The sequence below is a fragment of the Antechinus flavipes genome, chromosome 1 (genome assembly GCF_016432865.1).
Source record: "Antechinus flavipes isolate AdamAnt ecotype Samford, QLD, Australia chromosome 1, AdamAnt_v2, whole genome shotgun sequence".
In the NCBI taxonomy this organism is placed as follows: Eukaryota; Metazoa; Chordata; class Mammalia; order Dasyuromorphia; family Dasyuridae; genus Antechinus; species Antechinus flavipes.
The window spans coordinates 261,581,290-261,598,884 of record NC_067398.1 but is presented as its reverse complement, the minus strand read 5'-3'; the positions used below and the strand labels follow the sequence as shown (position 1 = coordinate 261,598,884).

Sequence of the window (17,595 nt, the reverse complement as noted above, 5' to 3'; positions counted from 1 at the left end):
CTGAGGCCCATGGCCTAAATTATTATTTTGGCTGATTATTTATTTTAGCTCAATTTAAGAAATGTTTATTGAATGTCTATCATATGCTAAGCACTGTGCTAGAAGAGGCAGAGTATATAAAAGCTAAAAAAAAAGACCTCTCTACCCCCAAAAAGTTCATAAATCTAGTTTGAATGATATTAAAAAAACAATATAAGATAAAAATCATAAGTAAAAAAAAAATCTATGGCAATTAAGAGGGAGAAATTGTATATAGTTGTCAAGAATGTAGGGAGAAGAAATCAGGAAAAGGTTTGAGAAAAAGGTAGAATTACGCCTTTCTTAGATTGGCATGATTTCAGTAAAAACTGGGTAACAGACAGTAGGAGCCTCATATTTAAGGAAAGAAAAATTTCAAAATAAGAGGATATGTTTAGAAAACAGTGAAAATTCCAATTTGACTGGATATAAAAGAACACTAGAGAATACAGAAAGATAGACTGGGGCCATAATGTAGAAGATCCTGAATATTGAACTGAGTAATAACTTTATTTGGTAAACAATGGGGAACAATTGATCGTTTTGGAGAGAGAATTAACATAACTAGAACTCCATAATAACTTTTACCTGGTAGGCAATGGAGAGCCATTGATTGACTGCAGTGAGATTAATATTATTAAAGTTATGCTTTAGTTATGCTAACTAAACTGAAGCTTGGTGTAAAATGAATAGGGAAAGAAAATAGAACCAGCTCTTTGCCTTTTATGACAAACAGAGCTGAGAATCTCATGCAGAGACTTGCAACTAAACATTTGAAAATTCATAGAGCTTTCCCAAACAATATTCAACTTTTCATTTCAGTGTATCCAACCCCTAGATTGTATTACAGTTTTTACTCTGAACAAGTGCAACAATATACCCAGGAGTAATTATATAATTTTGACCACCCACCAGAGAACACTGGGCAAAAATGGGCAATAACTTATCTAAGTAGTCAAACATAAGAAGAGGGGAATTCTCTCACTAACAGAATCAATAAATGACATAATCAATGCCATGTGGCAAGGAATTTGCAACCTAGCAGTGACATGATTCTCTGTTCTTTTGCCTTCTGGAGATAATCATCTAATATGGTGGGTTTCCAATGATATACTATGGAATACTACCAGAAATCAGAGGAAAGATTTCAGTTATTATACATTAATGAATTGTGAATTTATTGTTTCTCATTAAGTTGTATAGCACTATTCTATGTTGCATTGGAAGTGGTACTAAAGAAATAGCAAATGTGCGGCCCAGGACAGACTATTATCTACTTCATTAACTTTGAGCATCTTAGATTGATAACTTATATGCAACCTGGTTCTAAACCAACTATGCACAAATCTAGTCTAGGTTTTTAATGAACTATGCTGAATGGAGAGTCACAATGGGCATTACTAAGTTTCTTTATTCTTGGCTACTATGACAAAAACATAATTTACCTTTATTTCCAGTGGAATATCAAGGTATGGATCGAAGGTATCAGAAACTCCTTTGCAGTTCATACACTTTACTAAAATAAAAATGAAAATGGTTAGCAAAATATAATCATCATGGTAAGATCAAGTTAAACACAAATGCAATCTCATTATCAAATTAATATTTAAATCCATGAAATATATTAGAATATACCTCGAGATCTCAGGTAGCCTCCAAATATTTGACAAACAAGTGTGGTAGCCTGGGAGTGCCGGTCCAATCTGAAAATAAATTAGGTATATTGAATTTTTTTTAACAGCTATATCACCTTGGATAAGAAGAGTTTTGCTAGATCTAAGAAAGTCATATCTATTAAAAGTACATAACTAGGACCCAACTATCTAAATCAAAGGACAAGATTAAGTACTATAGGAATTCAGAAACCATAGATTACATGGATATCAGTCATAAATACAGATACCCTGAACAATGAAAAACACTTTATATAGTTGTACTACCAATAACTATTCATTGCTCTTTCCCCTTTATCATACTGCTGTTCTTGCATAAAAATGTTCAGAACCTGAATGCCTTTCCCATTACACACATTACTTCTAGATCTGATTCTCATTCTTGGCTCACCAGCCTTTCTTTACACTATCCCAGTCTCCTCTATAACTAAGTCATGTTCAAATAGCAACACTACTGAAAGTTCTTTTATACAAGGTGGCACAATGGATAAGAGTGCCAGGCCTACAGTGAGAAAGACTCATCTTTGTAAGTTCAAATCTGGCCTCAGATACTAACTAGCTGTGTGACCCCCGGGAAATAACTTACCCTGTATCCCTAATTGAGGGCTGGAGAAGGAAATGGCAGACTACTCCAGTTTATTGCCAAGATAAGCCCAAATGGGGTCATGAAGGATTGGACATGACTGAAAAATGACTCAACAACTTACTACCCCTTTTGTGTTTGGGTTACTGAAGTTTATACTATTTAGTACAAATCAGATGTGTTTCTATCTGCCTTGAATGGAACAGATCACATGGAAATCAGGTACATACTACAACTCTATATAAAATTTGAGGTTCTGACTTTCATTTATAAAGGCATTCATTTAAGTTCAGGATGCATACATAATACAGGTGTCTTACATCAATTCTCTCAGTGAATTCAAAGTACTTATAATTTAGCTGGGGAAACAAAACATAAAACATGTAAATGCTAAATTCTGTGATACTGACTATTAAGTAGAATAAGATATTTAGGGATGGGAGAGATCAGAATAGGCTGAAGCAGATTTAAGAAAGAAGCAGTATCTTAGATGGATCCTTTTAAAGGATCAGTAGAACTTAGAGATGAGAACAGAGGACATTTTGGGTAGAAGAATGCACAAAAGTCTAAAAGCCTAAAAAAGGCCTTGAGAAATAGTAGAAAATGAGACTGAAGAAAAAAATGAAAAAACTTTAAAGCCAGACAAAGAATTTTTGGTCTTTACATGCAGTAGGAAGACACTAAACACTGAACTCTCCAGAACAGGGAGCAATATTATGAATAAACTTAGCCTAATGGAATGATACATTATGGAATAGAGAAGAGACTGGGGGGCCTAGAATGCAGTTAGAAAGCCATCAAAGTAATACAGGTAAGAACTGATACAAGAATCCGGACTTGGGCAGTAGCAATGAATAAGAAAAAGGTGAATCAATATATTTCAAAAGAAGTGATAACAAGAATTGGTCAAGACCAGCATGACATTGTATATAAAGCACAAAGGGAAAGCAAGATAACACTAAAGTTTCTTTCTAGTCTTGGTAGATTGGAAGAACAGCAAAAATGAATAAATATGGCCAATAAAAGCACTATAGAAATTCATTAATTTTGATTTCTGACTATATATTACAGTATCAAATTATACCAAAGAACAACATGTCTATTTGGGGAATGACAACTGGAGGTCTATTCTTTTCCTTAATAATTTCGAAGTTTGAAGGTAATCTCAGTAATCAACATAGAGGTTAAAAACATTATAGGTAAAGCAAACTATTTGTTTTTCAATAAAAATTGGCAAAAAAAAAATAAAAAGTTTGCATAGAGATACAAGTAGAAGAAAACATTGTTACATAGTTTGCACTTACTTTGTGCTGCCATTCAGGCATGCTTTCTGCATTGCATCAACAGTGTATCGAAGAAATTCATGGGCATCTTCCTGGTTTCCAAAACGGAAGTGTTTAGCTATACCTATGGAATTAAAATAAAGACAAGTTTTTCTAATCACATATTATTTTCTCAAAGATCCTGTGAGAATGCTTTGATTTAATAACATGTGCATAATTCTTTTATGAAGTAATGCTAATAACAAAATCACTGAACATTTATTAAGCAACTACAATGCAACTGCTATGTGTCAAGCCTAAGGATACAATGAAAAAAATTTAAATAATCATGGATTTATTATTCTATTAGGAGAAACATGTATATTTAAATAAATATAAATAAAGTACATAAATTAAATACAGGGTAATTTTGGGAAGGGGAAGTAGAAAATAAAAAGCTGGGAGGATGAGAAAGGCCTCTTCTAAAATAGTTCACTTGAGCTGACCTTCAAACAAAGCTAGGGACTTCTATGAGGTAAGAAGGCAGTACATTATTCCAGATATAGGAGAAAGCTTATACAAAAACAGAGATATAGAATGTTGGTTCTAAGTTGTCCAATTTGGCTGGAACATCAAATACATAAAGGGAATAATGTACAATATGCCATGAAAGACAGGCTGAAGCTAGATTGTGAAGACTTTAAAATGCCAGTGGATCTATCTTTTATACTAGAGGTAAAAGGGAACTAGGAGAAGTTCATGAGTAAGTAGAAGAATGACATCATCATCCTTGTACCTAAAGTATATATAAGAGAGAGACCTGAGATTGGCAGATTACTGAAACAAGAAGCTATGTCAATAGTATAGGAAAGAGGTTATAAGGACCTAAACCATGAAGGTGATTGTGTGAGTGGAGAGAAGAAATTGCCTTATGCCAGATGTGTTGTGAAGAAAGAAAAGACAAAACTTAAAAACGGACAGGAGATGAATGAAAGTAAAGGAAAAATAATCACTTTGAGTTACAGAAAGAATAGTGTTGTAGGGCAGCTAGGTGGCACAGTGGCTAGAGCATCAGCCCTGAAGTCAGGAGATCCCAAGTTCAAATCTGGTCTCAGACACTTAACACGTCTTAGGTGTGTGACTCTGGGCAAGTCACTTAACCCCAAATGACTCAGCAAAAAAAAAAGAAAAAGAAAAAGAAAAAAGAAAGAAAGAAAGAAAAAAAAAGAATGGTGGTACCCTTGAAAGAAACAGAGATATCAGGGGAAAAGGCGGATAATGGATTGTTTTGGATAACGAGTATGAGACGCTCAAGGTACATCCAATTCCAAAAGATCTCTGGTGATGAGGAGATGATGAGGACTGATGCTCAAAAAAACAACTAGGATTATATATATATGAATAAATGTGGGAATTGTCTGCAGAGATGACAAGTAAACTCAAAGAAGCTGGTGAGATCACTGAGAAAGAGGGTATAAAAAGAAAAATATAAAAGGGCCTAGCACAGAGTCTTATGGTACATTCATAGGAAGCATTATACAGATGAGAATCCATCTAAAAGGATTAAGAAGGAATAGACAGATATAAGTAGGAGAGAAAGAAGTGTCACAAAAAATCCAGAGAGAGAGAAAAAGAATAGTCAAAGGGGTCAAATGCTACAAAGAAGTCCCCCCCCCCCAAAAAAAAAAAAAAAAAGAGAGAGAGAGACTAAGAAAAGGTTACTAACTTGGCTATTAAGAGGTCATTGCTGAGCCTGGAAGCCAGTGTGTAAAGGCATGATAAGTGAAAAGACAGGAACAGACTGCAGAGAATATACGCAGGTTTTCTAGAAATTTGGCTATGAAAGTGGCTGAATGATGATATTGAGCATGATAGCTTGAAGGAACGGTATGGTCAATTGAAGGGGTATTTTTTTTTTTTGGAATGAGGGAGATCTGGGCATATTTTGAAAGCAATTAGGTTTTTAGGTAACATCAACATACATCGTAAAGTCTCCCTAGAAAAGGGGCAGGCATTTGAGTGTAGAAAAGACTGAACCACACACTGGATTCCTTGGCTGGAAAGAAGATAGAAAATAGAGAAAGAATAAAAATTAGGGCAAAGGTAAGGCTGTAGGGGCAATCTACTAAAAAAGCTGGAAGGCCTAAAATCAAGTGTGTTAATCTGGAATAAAAAAGAAGAGAATGACATTGGATTATGTTAAGGACTTTTTAGATAATGACCAGGAAAAATGAGAGATCTCATAGTAACTTCACTTTTATCAGTAAAATATGATGTCAGGTGTTATGCTGAGGAAGAATGACAAGGGAGATATAAGATATATGAAGTGAGAAGAATAATCATAGAATTTTTTTTTTTGAGGAAAAAGGCAAAGGGACTTAAAGAACAGTAAGTGTCTTGCACCAGGAATAGTTAGACTGGGATTAGATAACAAGCTTGTAGTAGAACCAGTCAGTATGACTGTATAATTTCCTCTGGCACTGTTCAATAGTACAAGAACTGAAAAGAGGCAGATGGTGATAATAGAAGAAAATGGAAAGGAATTGAGAAAGTATAAAGTTGAAATGATAATTCCAGGGTCAAGTGGAAAAATGTAACCAGAACAAGACTGTTGGCTTAGAAAAACACTTAAGAGTAGATTAGAGTTCATGATGAGAAAAAGAGCATAGGCTTGGAAGGAGTAAGGCATAGGGAGAAATGAAGTAAAAAGAGGTTATGATTAGAAAAAAAGAATTTTCCCACTCCATTTATAAAGTGGAATATTTATGGATGATAAATTAAGATTCACAGTGAAACATCTTTGTGTGTGACTAAGTTGAAATCATGGGAAGTAAGGACTGTGCTGAAACCCGAGGCCAGAATATTGAAGGGATCTTCATTAAATAAGGAAAAGTGTGTCAGAAGATGGCTATGAGCTAGATACGGAACTTCTTGAGGAAGGAAAATGACCTGGCAGCTGATACACAATTTCTAAAACTGTCCCAACTACTGTAATGATAAATAAATCAACTAGCCAATAAATACCAAAATAACATTTTAAGACTAGGTCCCAGGCAACTTACGTCGAAGATCATTGATAACTGGCATTGGTTTGATGACATTACCAGGATTATTGAGTGCCTGTGTAATATGGGCCTGCATGGTACACATCATACAGAATCCTTGCTCATGGCCTGAAAGATCATGGAAGAAATACTGAAGTTAACAAAATTATGAAAAATACCAAGAATGACTTGAATCAAAACAAAAAAAAAATTTTCCCCACATTATAATTTATCCTAATTATTAATAGAATATTTCTGCTCTTTTATATGGAAATAACAGATTTCCAAAGTGGCCAAAAGAGAAAGCTATAAAACATAGTTACAAGAATCTAATCAGTTTTATTTTGGATAAAGGAAGATTTTTAATTTAACTATAATTTCTCCTAAGGCAATGCATCACTAGATGAATTTTGAGCTAGAGGATTTAAGTTTAAATTCTTATGGGGCAATTAGATGGCGCAGTGGATAGAGTACCAGCCCTAATAAAGTCAGGAGGACCTGAGTCCAAATTTGACTTCAGATACTTAACACTTCCTAGTTGTGTGACCGTGTGGGTAAATCACTTAACTCAAACTGCCTCAGCAAAAAAAAAAAAAAAAAAAAAAGAGATAAGTCACTTTCTTAGGAGGAGACATCAAGTATAATACAATAGATAAAGTATTAGATTTGTAAACCTAGATGCAAATCTTACCTCAGACACTTATGATCTGGGCCTATAGGCAAGTTACTTAATATTCTGGGCTTCAGGTCTTTTAAGCTGTAAAATCAGAAGTTCAATTTCCTCATCTATAATAGCTGACATTTAAAATGAAGGTTCTGGATTAGATGATCTCCAAAATATCTTTCCTTTCAGTTCCTACTATCTCTAATCCTATCATTCCTATTGGACAAGTTCTATTGAAAAGTTTCCATTCTTACGCTACTTTCAATAAGAACAGAAATAGCCATGAAAATATCAATGAAGAATTATCACCTACAGTAGAGAGAAGATGAAAGCTAAAGAGAGACTTGCTAGTAACTTCATACCTACTTCTTTGATTAATAACAAGGAATATATATTAGAAAAAAATCATTATCAAAAAGAAAGTTCTACTCAGGAGAAACGATATCATGATTGAGCATTTTCAAGTGGGGGAAAAAACCATATGACTGGTCTTGTTATTAGGGAAGACCAAAAGAGAGTCTGCATTCTCCATTAGTATTCTTAAGATATCACACAGCTGAAAGATCCTAATACACTAGGTGGACTCCTTATTTTAGATTCATGGGTACACAGACAAGAGTTACACAGAATGAGCAGGCATAGATGGCTTTATAATCCATACTGTTGCATGGACTATTAACATGAGTGAGAACATAGATCATTAATATATAGTTAATATCAAACAATAAAAACCTGAGAATGAGTTTATGCCACATGTAAGATAAATTTACAGGGATAAAGAACTTTAGAAAATATGTTTAACAGACAGAATAAGAAAACATAAATATATTCAAATTTTAATAAGTTCTTTACCTATTATTCTGTCACCGAGTATCTATTAATACTACCTGGATAATAAAATTCAAGAGAGTATAGGTCTATTTCCACTTAATACTGATTTAAGAAAACATATAAACTATTATTCTTGATCTAGAGGCTACAGGTTTACATGAGCCAAGGAGAAGATAGAGAAGAGGGAAGGTAAATAAAGAGGGAGAAAGAAGGGGAAAAGGGGAGAGAAAGCAGAGTGAGAGAAGGCAAAGTAGGGAAAGGAAAAGTTCAAATTAGTCTCCTCTTAACAAAAGAACTTAAGGGAAGATTTCTCTTCTCCACTACTTTAGAGGACACAATCATATATGAATTATTTCCCCCCCTCTTTTAATAAGGCTGAGAAGACAGGTTATGTTTTGGTACAGTGGCAAAGCACTGGTTCTGGAATCAGACAATGTGAATTCAAATCCTGCCTTCTGATATTTACTATTGTGTAACCTTGGACATGTTAATCTTTCTCATTCCTCAGTTTCTTCATCTGAAATATAATGGGGTTGTAATGGATGTACTGAGACCAGTTCTATAGCTATGATTCCATGATCCTTGTCCCTTGTTGTTTGTGTCATTTTTTGTTATTTGTTAGCAAGATAAAAAAAAAAAATGCCAACTTGGAAAATGCCAAATGGTCATTAAACATATTATTTTTGAATACACTTCAGATTGAACTAGATGCAAAAGACTTTTTGAACTGTTGGACCTCAAATGTTAATACACCAAAAGCCCTTATAACCCTTATATTTCAGACTCATAAGAATCCAAATCACTACACAGTAGTATTTCTTTTGATGCTATTGTTAACATAGTAAAGGATTTAACAAATTCTTGTTGACTGTTCAGTCTGACCTTCACAAAATAAAAAGAAATAAAAGTACACACACAAAAAAATAAAAATATATATCACCAAAGAAAAACTTACATATTTTGGAGTGTTCATGAGATAACATATAGTTGGCAAGAGGTGGCGTATATGTTAAACACTGCAGTGCAGCATTGACAAAACACGTATTGCCCAGATTCTGGAGCCCAGCTCCAACTCTATGAGATTGTTGCCACTTTAGGCAAATTTTTTCGGCTGGAAAAAGGACCTTCTGTGGAGGTGCAATGCCATCACCTGTAGCTGTTAAAAACAAAAACAGACCACATTTCAAAATGTTACCTTTGAAAAAAAGGTTTTGATCTTTTAAAAAAAATACTATGTATTACATAAAATTAAATTTAAAAATAATACTATGTATTACATTAACTAATAATCATCTCTTTAAATTATATTCTCAGAGTAATCCATGCTCTATAGACATTTTTCAAACTTTGGAAAGATTTGTACATTTCTGGAGATCAAGTATTAACAGAAAAATAATTTTTAGAGAAAGTCAGAAGAAGTGAAAAACTGTCTATTTCCTATATTTAAATAAGTACTATCAAAGTACCATCAAAGCCTTTTACATCAGTGTGTTTCACCAAAAATCTTAACATTAGTTTAATGGAACATTTAAATATAACAATAATAAGTTTATAGTACACCAGAACACTAGACTAATTCTGTAGGTGAAACAAATAGGCTGATGTGTCATTAACAAAATACTATAAAAACAATCTGAGATATGGAGCTAGAAATGCTATCTTAACAACTTTTAATCAGTACTTTACTCAGTACCTTCTCCATCTTAGCACCTTAAACAACCTTCTTAAGTCTCTAAATCCTCTGAGTAGTTGATATATTTTTTAAGTTTTGAAAGTTTTTTTTTTTAAGATATGATAGGCAACATAATGCAGTAGTTAGCTAGCCTTGAAGCCAGAAAAATCTAAGTTCAAATATAGCCTCTAAACACATAATGGTTTTATGACCCTAGGCAAGTCACCTCTCAATGCTCTTGGCAACTCTTTAAGTCTGCTGACCTGAACTGGTAGAGGAAGTTTCCTAACCTTGGAGTTCCCTATGCCAATGCATGCTAAAGTCCCTATTCTTATGTTGCTTTTTTGTTTTGTTTTAAATGTGAAATTTATTAAATCAGATTGATATATTCTTGCTAACAAAAAATACCATAGCACAGAAAGGCAAAAATGTTGGACAAAAGGAATTACTTTTAGGTTGGGTAGGTAGCACAATAGATGGAATTCTGGGCCTAGAGTCAGAGAGACCCAAGTTAATATCTAGGTCTTGGACACCTTCTGGTTATATGATCCTGGGCAAATTACTTAACCTCTGTCTCAGTTTCTTCAAATGTACAATGGGGATAATAACAGCACCTACCTTCTAGGATTATTGTAAGGCTCAAATGAGATATTTGCAAAGTGCTTAAGCATGCCTAGCACATAGTAGGTATTTAATAAATGCTTATTTTGTACCTACTACCTGAAAGATCTTAGAAATCTTAAGAAAAATTAGAAATAGACAATTTATACACATTCTGTGGATTTTAGAACGGGATTTGGTATCAGAAATTTGGAACAGTAGGGAATAGGCAGAAGGGTCTTTGAAAAGCTTAATGATTAGAGTGAGTGAAAGGGAAGGACACTGGATAAAATCACTGCAACTGTGGAAGAGCAGGCATAAAAAGAAATATTAAAGAGATTGGCTCCAACAGGTACCAGCTTATAAAGAAGAAGTGGTTATATTTTGTCTGTTCTCACAGAAACCACAGCTAGACAACCTGGGTCATTTGTTTTATTTTGTTAGGGGCTGTTGTTGTTCAGAAAGACACAGAAGCAAGTCACTGACAGAGCCATCTTAATTGGTTCATTTCTTAAGACATAGACATAATACTTATCAGATTCACAAGGATTTCAGGATATTTATCTTCATTCGAATTAGATAATGGAACATATGCTATCTACGTGTTAAATACAATGATCTTCATATTTGTTTTAAGTTTCTCTGATTTGTTATAGTCATTGATAATAAGTCATAATTACTTCAATTTCACAATGGTACTGTATCTGAACTGTAAATCCACAAAGTATTTTATCAGGGGGTCCACTTTTAGTAAAAAAAAAAAAAAAAAAAAGTTTTATGAAATGCCAGTACTCAGGGAATCCCAGAGTCAAACATAAAGTTAATAAATTATCTTTCATGGAAGAACAAGACTGTTGTATTTTGTAATAATTTTCAGAATTTAAGAGAGTAATCAAAGTTACTCTTTGATTGGCCTATGCTTCAAGGATAAAAACTAAAAAATAGTAATTAATATAGCAAGTGTACTTTTCATGTGTTTATCAAATCTAAAAATATGAAATATCTAACAGGGAAACAATGTGACACAATGGATAAAGAATCAGCTTCAGAACCAGGAATACATGGATTTGTGTCCTGACTCTGACATATAACTGTATATTGCATAGCTCCTCACTTAACATCTCAGGGGCCTAGATAGCTCTCCAACAGAGATTCTTATCTGGGATCTGTTAACTTCATTTAAAAAAAATACTTTGATAACTATTTCAATATAATAGGTTTCCTAAGTAACCTTATACATTTTATTTTGTTCTTTCTAAAACATTACTATGAGAAGAGGTCTATACATTTTACCATATGAAAAAAGGGGTGAATGACCAAAAAAAGGTTAAAAGTCCTGTTCTAAGACTTTTAAGCTGAAGGGAAGATGTCAACCTATATTGGTAAAGGGAGTCTTCTCACCAGGAAGTCTTATCAATGAAATCACAGCTCTAGTCTCTATCCTTAATAATATGTATGCTTGAACTAATTTCTCCAGTGGCACTGTACATGTCAATAATATGCATACATAGAACTTTCTTTAAAAAATTTATATTTGAGAATATATATTGATCATTTAATTTATGCCAATAATTAATACTCAAAAGTCAACCACAGGGGAAGGCTCTGCTGAAATAAAGAACATGCTACAATAATTAATGATGCCCTAATAGTTCTTTCTCTATCTCCTTTAATGAGTATTTGTAGATAAATTCACTTTTATAAATGGCCAAAAATGTTCTGGTCTATCAGGGTTGGCTTAAAGCTGAAACTATTAACCTTTTTTTTCTATTAAAGACTCCTTTAGCAATCTTGTGAAACCTACAGAGCCCTTTTTCAGAAGTGTTTTCAAATGCTTACATTAAAATACCTGTATTATAATGAATTATGGTCATCAAAATATTGTTTTGAAAAATTCAAGAATTACATGTTAAGAAGCTTTGATGAAGAGCCACTTAAAAACAAACAATAAATTTCAGCATACTTAAAAAAAAAAAGTACTTTGAAGGTAATACAAACATTAAGTTATGTATAAAAATCTTTCCAAGTAAAAATTATTGCCTTTCTCTTCATTTCAAAGTCATCTAATCAAATTACCAAAATCTGCATTGGACGTCTAACAAGTTTGATGTTTTGTTTAGGCTGTTCAACTCATTTACTTTGCCATTTGCATTGCTATCAAACATCTTTCAAAGCATTTTAACTTCACACTAGATTAAGTGGTTCTCTGAACTTGCCAACACTGATCTGACTACTGGAAGGCAGGTAAGAGAAGAAACAGACAGAGTTTAAATGAACACCTGGGATTAAGAAAGCAACTATCAAGTTTATTGATAGTATCACTTGTCTCATTAAAATTCTCAGTAAGTCAAAGTTTACCTTCCAAGAATTAGAAATAAAAAACAAACAAAACAAAACAAAACAAAAAATAACATTAAAAACATTGTCACCATAATCCAAAATAGTTATTGATCAATTGAATATACATCACAAAATAAGGAGACTTTTGGTGAATTAAAGATCCAAAACACTATGCCACAAAACCTAAAGCTATATATCAGATGGGATTTTTTTGGTTGCATTTTTTCTCTTCAAAGAAAAAAAAATGAATACTCACATTGATCCTTCTGTGCTGATGGCTTTGGTTTGTCGGAAATAGATGAATTAGAATAAATTGCAGCACCAGGTACTGGTCCTAAAGAAATTTTGTGTTTGGGGATGTCTGTCAAAGAAGATACAGCTCCCCAACTTGCAGAGCCTGAGTCCATGTCTCCCAGTGAAGGTGCCACAGAGCTGCCAGGTTGATTCTGACAAGCTGATGGGTTGGAAGATTCAGATACTTTGTCAACTATAGTCATTGTTCACCTCTGGAAAAATATAAAGTTGGAAATGCTATTCATAAGTAGATAGGAAGGGTAAAGAGTCATTTGTTCTATCATTGAACTATTCTGGTTTTCTAAATTTTCCTATCCATTGGTAAATAAACATTTTCAAATTAAATCATTAAAATTTCTAAGCATGTTTAATTTTATTTCACAATAATTCTTTTCTTGGAATATCAACTTTTAAAAATGCCATACTTGAGAACACTTCAATTAATTTTTAAGTACTCTTAAAATATTAGAGGAATGTTTAAAATTCCAAATTGGATTCCAACATTTACTTGCTCTATCTAGTTGCTCCCCCAAAAAAGATCAGATTTTTCCATTTAATAAACATTTCAATTTTGCACCTCTTCCTGCCAAAATGCAAGTGTGGCTTTTTTTCAGTACTTGAAATCTGTAAATTCAGTTTAATTTTTAATGTGTGACTCCCTCCAATAAGGAAGATAGCAACTTACCTAGCCTGTCATTCTGTGAAGCTCTTATCCAAGTCATCCCTTAATATCACCTGAAGACTACTAGTTCAGCACCTATGAACTGTCATATCCTACACTCTTACTACACAAGCAACCCATCTATATTTTTCTATCACACACAGTTTTGGTGATATATTTAAATGTACACTTTATTGTTGTTAATATGCTATAGCACACTACATTGTCTTTTTTCCATTGCCCTTTGGATTATCTGAAATCTTTATTTTTTTGGATGATTATAGTATTCCATAATTTGCAATCACTGGAACAATACTGGTGTTTAAAAAGTGTTTTTGTTTCAGAAGTGCGAGGTCACTGAAAGTACTAAGATTAGCTAAATGCTATCCAGACCATTTTCTATCTATTAATCTAGACTCAGATCATAATCCACCTGCAGTGTCTGTCCCAGATATAGGTACTGATAAACCAATTCAATTGGCCATCTATCCAACTGCATTTCATAGTGTGGACATCAGACATTATTTATTTACTTTAGTTTTCCAGTGTCAATTCTTAGACCAAACTCTTTTGAATGATTTGGATAATTCAAAAAGCTCTACAGTACTCAAGAACATCAATTAGCTCAATGTAATCCATAAATATGTACACCATCTATTGGAGATTCTCCAATCTCACCTTTGGTTGAGTTATATCTCCCCTTGCTTTATGCCTTTCTTGCTACCAATAGTTAGGATTGACAGAACAAAATTGTCTCTGTCTTTGCATGTGTCAAGAAGTCTTGTATGATTATACAAGACATCTTACTGGAAAAAGAGCTCCCAAAATTATATTTTATTCTACCAAGGCAAAATAGTCAACAAACAGCACAGTGGGGTTTTGTATTTTCTGTAATTCTAGGCAATTGTGTGCCTAAAAAGATGTGATCAGCTGCAGAATATTATTTATGAAAAATATATATTATTATGAAATGCCTACTTTTTTTTATATTTTCAAGACATGGTCAATAAATATGTAATTTTTCTCATACAGACTTTGTAAGATGAAAATGTTGGCAGATAGGTTAGTAGTTATCAACATCCTATTGAACATCTTTTCCAATCTTAACTTTTTTCCCCTTCAGGTAGCCTAAAGGCTTGATTCTTCAACACCCTCAAAACTGAGTCCCTTCCATCAGGGATTTTTCAGCACATTTGGCCTACTCTAGCTAAGTTTTCCATCTTTTTATTTTTTAGTGGCAATTTTTTTTATGTCATAAGAATCTAGCTCATGGTTTTGATTTTGATCTCAATGGAAAGAAGAGTGTACAAAGCATATTGAGATGCCTTTACTTTTCACGAAACAACTCAAAACCAACTTTGTGAATTTTGACCTTAATGGAAAGAAATTAAGTGTATAAGCACAAAACAATTAAAAACCAACTTTATGAACTGGCTTATTTAAAAGAGAAGCCTTTACATGTGACATTTTAGATGGAGTCTGAAAAAGAGCTTCAACTCTCATTTCTATAACTTATTAGCTACATTTTCAGAAATAGTGCTAAAACACTTTAATAAACGAAAGCTTTGCATTTAGTAGAAGAAGGAATCCCCTCACTCACCTAGATCTGACAACTTTATCTACCTGGATAACCTGAAAAAATCTAAAAATTCAGTCTATGGCACATACTCTAAAGTTTACACATGCCATTATAACAGAGCCAAATACTCTCAAAAGGTTTATCTTTTCTTGGTTGACAAATAATTTTAATAAACTCGGGTAATCAAGTTTTCAAATCTATTTCAAATAAATTAAAAGGATTAAATTAAAATAAAAAGAAGTTGAGAGAGGAGAGCATACTAACAATACAAGAAAGAATAATGGGGCAGATTGACAGCAAGGGAAGTAGGGGGAAAGCAAATCCAAAAGCTTAAACGGGGAAACAAGACAATTATAGAAGTACTCAGGAATCAAATCTTAAATTCTCTCTCAAAATGGAATGATTCTAAAAAGAATGGATCACTAACACACTTTTTTTTTTTAAGTGACAAAAAAAGGCAACTACCAAAACTCAACTGCTAGATCCTTAAAACTCTCTTCATGTTTATGAGAAAGGCCTATAAATGCACAGAAAGCATTCTTAATAAAAATTTGAAAAAAGAACAGGCAGGTTTTTATTTTTCCATACTGGACCATCACATAACTAACTGAGAAAGCTGCAGAAAACAAAAAATGTCTATGTTTATTAAGAATTAACTTAGATAAAGTATAAACTTGAAGGTTCTCCTCACACTTGTCATCTCTTACTCATGGTGTTCATATTACGTGAAACTCCATGAGAAATAAGCTTAAAGGAATTACGTTAAACAATAACAACACTGAGTTATTAACATCAGGAGAAATATTGAACAGAAAGGTACAGTGTATTCGGTGAAGGTGTTGTTCAATACTATGGAAAATGTCTAAAATGACAAAGAATTTCTTATTGATTAGGTTATTCAAATTTTCCTATTCATGAATGCAACCTGTATGATGTCATTAAACCCTACTTATAACTTAAACTTCAGTGAATCCCCAGTAAGGCAAAAGAGATTGGTTTAACTATTCATGCTGGAAAAAACAGTGAAAAGAAAAACATTCATTGTCCAGATTATGGACATGCAACTAGCCAATAAGTCTTTAACATTTTCACTATACTGCAGTGTAAAACTTCTGGGCTGGATCGACCAGATGTATATGGGGAAACAGTATGGAGACAAGAGACTGGAAAACTCAATTCCAGTACAGACTCCTGCTTCCCAGGAATTTCAGGATCATACATTCTCGGAACCTTCCACAAAGTAATGGAGTAGACACATATGGTAATGGACATGCTGATTTTCTGTCCCAAATATGACCCCTGACCTGCCTACCTACTCCCCTGTATTCACTCTGAATACTTGCAGGCAGCCTATAGGCTGCACTGGGCATGTATAAAGTAGCTTTCTCTTGCATAACTGGGGAAGTCCTGAGATTCCAGAAAGCCTTTATTTTGGATATATAAAATTTATGACAAGGCCAAGGATGAAAATTGCAAAAACATATTATTTGTGAAATTACTTAAACATCAAAGGTCTGGTCAATATTTTCTTGACAGTTCTAAGGAACCAGAGTTTACACTTTGCCAGCTCTACTGCATCTGTTCATGTCTTCCCACCCCATTTAGCTTCTTTACACTTGATTCAGTTCTAGTGTGCTGCCTTAGTTTTTTTTTTTTTTTCCCCCTACAGGGAGTTTTCTCCTCTGATATTGGGGATGATGCTGGCATTACCCAATAATAACTGAGCAACCAAAAAGTTAATTTCTATTCAAAAACCTCTAAGGAATGAAATCAGAATTGGATCACTAACCCAAGGGCACTGTCTCTTGTGGGTCTCTCTTTATAATACAAACTGTGATCTCATCAATATGGCTACTTTCTTCAGCAAAGCTGATTTATTCACTCCTTCCTTGAAAAGGGGGCCACTACTACCTACTTCACCTTCTTTCTAAGGATAATTTCTGACAATCTTCACTTTTCTGGTTTTCCAGCCTACCTGTGACTTTACCTCACTGGATGAGACTAAGTTTTCCTGGCTCCTCCCTTGCAGGCTACAGTGCTTCCCTCTCCATTCCCCCTCTCCTTTTCTAAAAAATAAAAATAAAAAATAAATTGAATACCAACATTCAAACACAAAAAGAATAATTTATGTGAAACTGCAAACTTTGGTTATATTCAGTTTTTTCAACATTACAAAGTAAATTTAACAATTAGGGGGAAAAAAAGAGAGCTTCTCCTAACAACTTTCAATATGTGTGTGTGTGTTTTGAGTCAGTGATACAGATGAGCAGTGATATGGGCCTAGAACTGAAAAGAAAGATCAAGCCAGATCATATTTAAGAAACTATGCAATGCTTTCAAGGGTTGCAAACTGCTCAACCTGCAAAATTCAAGG

The 17,595-nt window shown here is 33.6% G+C and overlaps 1 protein-coding gene across 2 annotated transcripts in view; it reads right to left on the bottom strand.

Moving 5' to 3' along the window:
• Positions 1-17,595, bottom strand: part of USP42 (ubiquitin specific peptidase 42) — a 52,728-nt gene that overhangs the window by 29,323 nt on the left and 5,810 nt on the right. For both annotated transcript variants that reach the window (XM_052000912.1, XM_052000906.1), the window contains exons 2-7: positions 12,944-13,193; positions 9,031-9,231; positions 6,599-6,709; positions 3,579-3,681; positions 1,654-1,721; positions 1,464-1,534 (exon numbers count right to left, since the gene is read on the bottom strand). In XM_052000912.1, the coding sequence (XP_051856872.1) occupies positions 1,464-1,534; positions 1,654-1,721; positions 3,579-3,681; positions 6,599-6,709; positions 9,031-9,231; positions 12,944-13,184 (795 nt within the window). In that variant the 5' untranslated portion in view covers positions 13,185-13,193. The remainder of the gene's footprint in view (positions 1-1,463; positions 1,535-1,653; positions 1,722-3,578; positions 3,682-6,598; positions 6,710-9,030; positions 9,232-12,943; positions 13,194-17,595) is intronic.